General features: G+C 48.8%; 1 protein-coding gene across 1 annotated transcript in view; it reads right to left on the reverse strand.

Moving 5' to 3' along the window:
- The window catches only part of LOC121008937 (multidrug resistance-associated protein 1-like), a 172214-nt gene extending 164168 nt beyond the window's left edge, over positions 1-8046 (reverse strand). Inside the window, exon 1 of the mRNA XM_040441763.1 lies at positions 7916-8046. Coding sequence (XP_040297697.1) covers positions 7916-7957 — 42 coding nt within the window. The 5' untranslated portion in view covers positions 7958-8046. The remainder of the gene's footprint in view (positions 1-7915) is intronic.
- Between the last annotated feature and the right edge of the window lie 859 nt (positions 8047-8905).

Below are 8905 nucleotides of genomic sequence, written 5' to 3' on the forward strand. Positions count from 1 at the left end.
GTCAGGTCTTGCTCATCCTGCGGGAGAATAAATTATATGCGAAACTGGAAAAATGTGTGTTTGCGGTTCCAGAAATTCAATTTCTGGGGTTTCTTCTCTCCGCTTCTGGTTTTCGCATGGACCCCGAGAAGGTCCGCGCTGTGCTTGAGTGGGAGCTTCCTGAGAATCAGAAGGCGCTGATGCGTTTTTTGGGCTTTGCCAATTATTACAGGAAGTTTATTTTGAATTATTCCTCTGTTGTTAAACCACTCACTGATATGACCAGAAAGGGGGTAGATTTTTCTTCCTGGTCGGTAGAGGCGCGTAAGGCCTTTTCTAATATCAAGGAGAGTTTTGCTTCCGCTCCCATCCTGGTACAACCTGATATTTCTTTACCCTTCATAGTTGAGGTTGATGCTTCTGAGGTGGGTGTGGGTGCGGTCTTGTCTCAGGGTTCCTCTCCTGCCAAATGGCGACCGTGTGCCTTTTTCTCGAAGAAACTCTCCTCCGCAGAGAGAAATTACGATGTGGGAGATAGGGAGCTGTTGGCCATCAAGTTGGCTTTTGAGGAATGGCGCCATTGGCTAGAGGGAGCCAGACACCCTATTACCGTGTTTACTGACCATAAAAATCTGGCCTACTTGGAGTCAGCCAAGCGTCTGAACCCGAGACAGGCCAGATGGTCTTTGTTCTTTTCAAGGTTTAATTTTGTTGTCACGTTCCGCCCTGGGGTTAAGAATGTGAAGGCAGATGCCCTGTCACGTTGTTTTCCGGGAGGTGGGAATTTTGAAGACCCGGGTCCCATTTTGGCTGAAGGTGTGGTGGTCTCTGCTCTTTTTCCTGAATTGGAGGCAGAGGTGCAGGCAGCCCAGTCGGAGGCTCCTGATCTTTGTCCTCCTGGGAGGTTGTTTGTGCCTCTCGCTTTAAGACACAAGATTTTTAAAGAACACCACGACACGGTCCTTGCTGGGCACCCGGGGGCAAGAGCCACACTGGATCTCATCGCTCTGAGATTCTGGTGGCCTGCGCTTCGTAAGTCGGTCGAGGGTTTTGTGGCAGCCTGCGAGACTTGCGCTCGTGCCAAAGTCCCTCATTCACGGCCATCAGGTCCTCTCCTTCCCTTACCCATTCCTTCCCGTCCTTGGACACATCTGTCCATGGACTTCATAACGGACCTGCCTCGTTCCTCGGGGAAGACTGTGATTCTGGTGGTGGTGGACCGTTTTAGCAAAATGGTGCATTTCATCCCTTTTCCTGGTTTGCCCAATGCTAAGACGCTGGCGCAGGCATTTATTGATCACATTGTCAAATTGCATGGTATTCCTTCAGACATAGTCTCTGATAGGGGCACGCAGTTTGTTTCCAGATTCTGGAAGGCTTTCTGTTCTCGCTTGGGGGTTCGGTTGTCATTTTCTTCTGCTTTCCACCCGCAGTCGAATGGCCAGACAGAGCGCGTCAATCAGAATCTGGAGACATATCTGCGCTGTTTTGTGGCGGAGAATCAGGAGGATTGGTGTTCTTTTTTGTCCCTTGCTGAGTTTGCTTTAAATAACCGTCGTCAGGAGTCCTCTGATAAGTCACCATTTTTTGGTGCATATGGGTTTCATCCGCAGTTTGGGACTTTCTCGGGAGAGGGGTCTTCTGGTTTACCTGATGAGGACAGATTCTCCTCGTCTTTGTCATCTATTTGGCAAAAGATTCAGGATAATCTAAAGAGCATGAGTGAGAGATATAAGCGTGTGGCGGATAAGAGACGTGTGCCTGGTCCGGACCTGAATGTTGGTGATCTGGTGTGGTTGTCTACCAAGAATATCAAATTGAAGGTTCCCTCCTGGAAGTTGGGTCCTAGGTTTATTGGGCCTTACAATATCCTGTCTGTCATCAATCCTGTTGCCTACCGTCTTGATCTTCCTCAGACTTGGAAGATCCATAATGTTTTTCATAAGTCCTTATTGAAACCTTATGTTCAACCCATTGTACCCTCGCCTTTGCCTCCTCCTCCGATTATGGTTGATGGGAATCTTGAATTTCAGGTCTCTAGGATTGTGGATTCTCGTCTTGTCCGCGGTTCTCTCCAGTACCTCGTTCATTGGGAGGGTTATGGTCCTGAGGAGAGGATGTGGGTCCCAGTGACGGACATTAAGGCCACTCGTCTCATCAGGGCTTTCCATAGGTCCCATCCTGAGAAGGTGGGCTCTGAGTGTCCGGAGTCCACTCGTAGAGGGAGGGGTACTGTCACAACCAGACAGCTGAGAAGCTCTGACAGAAGCCTTTCAGAACCTCCTCCTTGAGTTTTCTTTGTTTTGGTTTTCAGTTCCTCATCTCGTTAGTCTCTCTCAGCTGTCATGTAGTTGGACTGATTGCATCCCTTTAAATTCCTCCCCATAATGCATTAGTGTGCGGCTTATACAACTTCCTGGAGTGTGTGTGCATGCTGTTCCTATTTCCCAGTCTTCTACAAGATAATTGCTGTACATTCATTTGTGATTTTCTGTTTGCCGGATCCCAGATGACCCTGACTTCCTCCGTGTCTAGTGTAGGGAGCCGGTGGTCGTGTCCCCTCACTATTGTAGGGTGTAAGGGTATTATATAGTCGAGGTACGGGGATATGCGATCATCCACCTTTGGGGTGTTCGCATAGGCTGAGCAGTCAGGGAGAGTGCCAGGTCTCATGCAGGGGTCTCCCTTTTGTTCCTTAGTTTTGGATCCAGTGAGTCATAGATTCTTTTGCATTGTCTTGTTTCCTGTACACCTTCCGTGACACCTTCTTGACACCAGGCCATCTTCCAAAAGTCTTCGCCTCACTGTGCGTGCAGATGCACTCACACCTGCCTGCTGCCATTCCTGAGCAAGCTCTGCACTGGTGGCACTCCGATCCCGCAGCTGAATCCTCTTTAGGAGATGATCCTGGCGCTTGCTGGACTTTCTTGGACGCCCTGAAGCCTTCTTAAAGGGTTTCTATCACTTCATATGACATAATTAGCTGGCAGACACTAGCGATCCGCTAGTGTCTGCTCTGGCCAACCATGCTACTATAATCACTTGTGGGGCAGCGGTTTTGCTAAAAAACTAACTTTTATAAATATGCTAATGAGCCTCTAGGTGCTATGTGGGCGTCATTAGCACCTAGAGGCTCCGTCTACCTTCATACACAGCGGCCGCCCAGCACGTCCCTCCAGCCCGCCCATGTCCTCCTCCGTGTGACGCAGCGGCCGAATTCTCGCGCATGCGCCGTGCGCGGCTGTATTCGGCGCATTAGAGATGTCTGAGCTCGGAGCGGTCAGACATTCAATGCGCATGCGCGGCTGTATTCGGCGCATGCGCATTGAATGTCTGACAGCTCCGAGCTCAGACATCTCTAATGCGCCGAATACAGCCGCGCACGGCGCATGCGCGAGAATTCGGCCGCTGCGTCACACGGAGGAGGACATGGGCGGGCTGGAGGGACGTGCTGGGCGGCCGCTGTGTATGAAGGTAGACGGAGCCTCTAGGTGCTAATGACGCCCACATAGCACCTAGAGGCTCATTAGCATATTTATAAAAGTTAGTTTTTTAGCAAAACCGCTGCCCCACAAGTGATTATAGTAGGATGGTTGGCCAGAGCAGACACTAGCAGATCGCTAGTGTCTGCCAGCTAATTATGTCATATGAAGTGATAGAAACCCTTTAACAAGAATTGAACCTCTTTCCTTGAAGTTCTTGATGATCCTATAAATTGTTGATTGAGGTGCAATCTTAGTAGCCACAATATCCTTGCCTGTGAAGCCATTTTTATGCAACGCAATGATGGCTGCACGCGTTTCTTTGCAGGTCACCATGGTTAACAATGGAAGAACAATGATTTCAAGCATCACCCTCCTTTTAACATGTCAAGTCTGCCATTTTAACCCAATCAGCCTGACCTAATGATCTCCAGCCTTGTGCTCGTCAACATTCTCACCTGAGTTAACCAGACGATTACTGAAATGATCTCAGCAGGTCCTTTAATGACTGCAATGAAATGCAGTGGAAAGGTTTTTTTGGGATTAAGTTAATTTTCATGGCAAAGAAGGACTATGCAATTCATCTGATCACTCTTCATAACATTCTGGAGTATATGCAAATTGCTATTATAAAAACTTAAGCAGCAACTTTTCCAATATTTATGTAATTCTCAAAACTTTTGGCCACGACTGTAAGATGCCGTCCAAAGGTGAACATGCCCTTTAATTATCCTGATTGAGAACCGCTTGTTTACACAAGGGCGCAGATTGACTAATCCTGTGGATGGCATAAAATTATTGCAGATTTACACGGCAGGGCAGATTATCAGGAATGAATGTATGGAGCCACCTCTCTTCACCATACAGTAGAGGGGATCGCTGCTGTAAATGCAGCTCTTTTCTCTACTGACGAGCAGGCAATTTTCGGGAAAGAATGCTTCCTTCCCGATAATTGTCTTCTCGTCGGCAGTGTAAATGCCCATTTAGGGCTGTATTACACCAACAGGTTATCTGACCAATATCTGTCCAATCAGACCAATAGTTGGTGTGTATAACAAAAGATCTTTCTGTGTAATAGGCCATCTGACCAATGATTCGTCAGAAAATCTGTCAGATCGTCTGTTGGTGTATTACCGCCCTTAGGCTACTTTCACACTTGCGTTCGGAGCGGATCCGTCTGATGTTTCATCAGACGGATCCGCTCCGATAATGCAGACGTTCGCATCCGTTCAGAACGGATGCGTCTGCATTAAAACTTAGAAAATTTTCTAAGTGTGAAAGTTGTCTGAGCGGATCCGTTCAGACTTTACATTGAAAGTCAATGGGGAACGGATCCGCTTGAAGATTGAGCCATATGGTGTCATCTTCAAGCGGATCCGCCCCCATTGACTTACATTGTAAGTCTGGACGGATCCGCTCGCCTCCGCACGGCCAGGCGGACACCCGAACGCTGCAAGCAGCGTTCAGGTGTCCGCTCACTGAGCCGGAGCGGAGGCTGAACGCTGGCAGGCGGATGCATTCTCAGTGGATCCGCCTCCACTGAGAATGCATTGGGGCCAGACGGATGCGTTCGGGGCCGCTCGTGAGCCCCTTCAAACGGTGCGCACGAGCGGACACCCGAACGCTAGTGTGAAAGTAGCCTTAGTCAGGCGTATATTGGACCAGCAGATGTCTTGCAGATAATTACAGATTGAAGATTTTCTGACTCTTTAGCAACCAAAAAAACGTGCGATGTTCATTTGTACTTTTGCTCATTAATCGTTTGCAACAAAGTAGCAGACCTGTACGTGATCTGTAAGCGAGCAGGCGACCCCATATTATACGAACGGATCTGTGACCGAGGAACGATCATTTTTTAGCAGGATGAAAGATCACGACTGTCGAGAAACAAGCGATTCCTCGCTCGTCAATTAACCGCTCATACTCATGTATCGTGAGGCTCGTGCACCTTTATCCGTATTAGGCTCCATTCACTAGGCTTCCATTTTGCGGAACTGAATTGCGGACCCATTCATTCCTATGGGGCAGCACGATGTGCTGCCCGGACACGGAATTGCGGATCCGCACTTCCGGGTCCGCACTTCTGTTCCGCAAAAAAATAGAACAGGTCCTATTCTTGTCCGCAATTGCGGACCAGAACAGGCATATTCTATTAATGCCGGCAAAATGCGGAACGCACATTGCCGCTTTCCCGTGTTTTGAGGATCCGTGGCTCTGTGGATCCGCAAAACACGTTGCGGACTTGTGAATGGAGCCTTAACCCTCCTTCACACGTCCGTGTTCAAATCCATGAAAAGGTGGTCAGTGAGGCCTCCGTGAAGACATCCGAGAAGGGTCCGTGTGTGATCCGTGCGTCATGGACACTGCAGCTGAAAAATTATTTTCAAAAGCATCTCCTCGTAATGATCCGTGGTTAGACAGACCCATTGGCGTGATGGACGGATAAGAGAGCACGTGCTTCCATGCTAAAACACGGATTTGAGAAGACATGCATTAAAATGAATGGGTATCTGCACTGTCCGTGGAGAACAAGAACAGCACGCGTACGTGGAACACTGACGTGTGAATGAGGCTTTAACGACATTCGGTGCGATATTTGCTCCGGCAGATCTATCACAGGGGCTCAGGCCGGACGATACAGGTGCTGCAGGGACAGACGCTTTTCTCTGACTCTATTACAACTATTGGTTGGATTACTTTAAGACAGATTTTTACTCCAGAACGGCATACAAATTTTGGCACAAAATGGCGTGTCTTAGGCCCCACCCCCTTGATAAGCATGTCGGAAAAAGTGTAGAAATCCTGGAAGCACCAATTTGTGCTACTTTAGACAAATTTTTGGTACAGATACATTAAAGCGGTGTCTCACTTCAGCACATGGCATTTATCATGTAGAGAAAGTTAATACGAGCCACTTACTAATATATTGCTGCTTCCTTCGCTGGCTGGATTCATTTTTCCATCACATTATACACTGCTCGTTTCCATGGTTACGACCACCCTGCAATCCATCAATGGTGGCCATGCTTGCACACTATAGGAAAAAGCACCGGCTTATGTCAGCTCCCACGGTCCCGACCACCAATTAGACTGGAGCTTTCCTCTACAAGCATGACCACTGATGGACTGTAGGGTGGTCGTAACCATGGAAACGAGCAGTGTATAATGTGATGGAAAAATTAATCCAGCCAGCAAAAGGAGACAATATGAACAATCACAATACATTAGTAAGTGCCTTGTATTAACTTCCTCTACATGATAAATGCCATTTGCTGAAGTGACACAACCCCTTTAATAAATCTGGGCCAAGTTACATGATGCGCTGCCGCTCCCTAAATGAGGAATTTATATTCCCCCATAAATCTAAGGCTGGTTTCACAAGGGTGGCAGAGAACAGGCTGCCGGAGTTCTGCGGATCTGGCATTGATGAATACTACCACCTTCCCAACCCCATTGACTGTAATGGGGTCCGGCGGAGATCCGGGCGCTACCCGGACAACATGACGAGAATCGGCCAGACAAAAGCCGCTGCGTGCAGGGTTTTTTGTCCATCCGATTCCCGGCCGCAGGTGTGAAATAAGCCCAATACTGGAAGTTCAGGTAAGTTGAAATTCGGATCGATCTGTGCCAGACAGAAAACGACCAGGTGTGCGCGACACAGGTGATACACTAGTGTGAACGATGCCACTCCCTGGCACACTAGCGGATCCAGGTAAGGGTACTTTCACACTAGCGTTAGAAGAATCCAGCAGGCAGTTCTGTTGCTGGAACTACCTGACGGATACAAACGGATATCATTTGTTTACGGATCCGTCTAACAAATGCATTGCAATACCGGATCCGTCTCTCCGGTATTTATTTTTTTCACAGATTTAAAGGTCTGCGCATGTGCAGACTGGGCAACCGGATCCGTTGTTTCGGAACACCTAGTACCGGATCCGGCATTAATACATTTCAATGGAAATGAATGCCAGATCCAGCATTCCGGCAAGTGTTCCTGGAATTTTGGCCGGAGAAAATACCGTAAAAGGGACGGAACGGAAGACATCCTGAACGGATTACTCTCCATTCAGAACGCATTAGGATAAAACTGATGCGTTCTTTTCCCCGATATTGAGCCCCTATGACGAAACTCAATACCGGAAAACTTCAACGCTAGTGTGAAAGTACCCCAACACATTATTTAGGGTGACGGCGTCAGGCATCGCTTGGAGGGCCAGTCCTGACACCCACCATAGGCTCACAGTATAGTGCCATAACCCCCCTCCACCCCAGATAATACATGGCATGGAGTTCCAGCACCCTCCACTACACCCATCACACACTGACCACCAAGCACAATAACACAGCTGGAAAACTTAAAAGTAGGTCCCACCGCCCAGCACCCACGATAAAACGTCACCCGTTTTCGGCGCTGGGTGTCACCAAGGGAACATAAGCCGTTAAGCTCTTACCCAAAAACGCTCGGTGCCGTCATTACTGCAAAATCCGTCCATGCCGGAGCAAACGGGAGCGTCCAACTGGGGGCAGCCGGCTCCGGGGCAGCTCAGGGAGACAGAGACAGGAGATCTCCCCACATAACAGCGCGTCGCCTGCTGCTGCCGGAAAGCTGAGCGCTCATTGGCTGGTTCCCGGCCGCTTCTGGATGGGGAGGGAGCTGATTGGCTAAAACGCAGCCTTTTATCCTATTGGCTGCCCGTCAAGCAGGGCGCCTGGTGACGACGGCAGAGTCTGCTAGCTCGTGTTACACACGGCCGCGGAGCGCGGGCTCGTGTCCCTCAGCGCCACGGGGCCCTGAGAATATCCGCTCCGCCCGGGGCCCTGGTCCTCTGTGGTGGGCGACCGGGGCATTCCCCTGAGAATTAAAGGGCTTCTCTGCCTACACTACAGGGGTGTGTGCTAGCGCCCAGGTCACTGCATTAACCCCTTAATGACCAGCTCATTTTTTCCGTTTTCGTCTCTCCATAGGCCACAGTCCTTTGGTTTCATTGACATGGCTGTATAAGGTCTAGTTTTGTGACAGAGAAGTAGCATTTTATTTTTTAGGGAAGGGGGTGTTTGAGGGGACATGGAAAATACTTTGTCATTTATGTCGACTTTTATTTGCGTCGCAAACGTAGAAAAAGCCGTTTTTGACTTCCACGTCAACTTCAGAAATGCAGCTGTTTTGTGGACGTTCCTGTGGCTCGCGGTGAATTTTGGCCTTATTTATCTTAGAGATTGGGGGTCATTTATCACGAGCGTCTGTTTTTTGTGTTTTTTGGAGAGCGATAAGAATGGCGTAATGGATCGGCCGCTTTGACACGAGCGTATTGAAATCTGTCCGTATTCTATCTCTAGAATACGCACGGATTCCATCTCTAGAATACGCACGGATTCCGGATGATATACCATCAGCATTGCTTCAGGATTTACATGCGTATTCTTTCCTCACAGCGTTTTTG

Source organism: Bufo bufo, chromosome 7, assembly GCF_905171765.1.
Source record: "Bufo bufo chromosome 7, aBufBuf1.1, whole genome shotgun sequence".
NCBI classification, from domain to species: domain Eukaryota; kingdom Metazoa; phylum Chordata; class Amphibia; order Anura; family Bufonidae; genus Bufo; species Bufo bufo.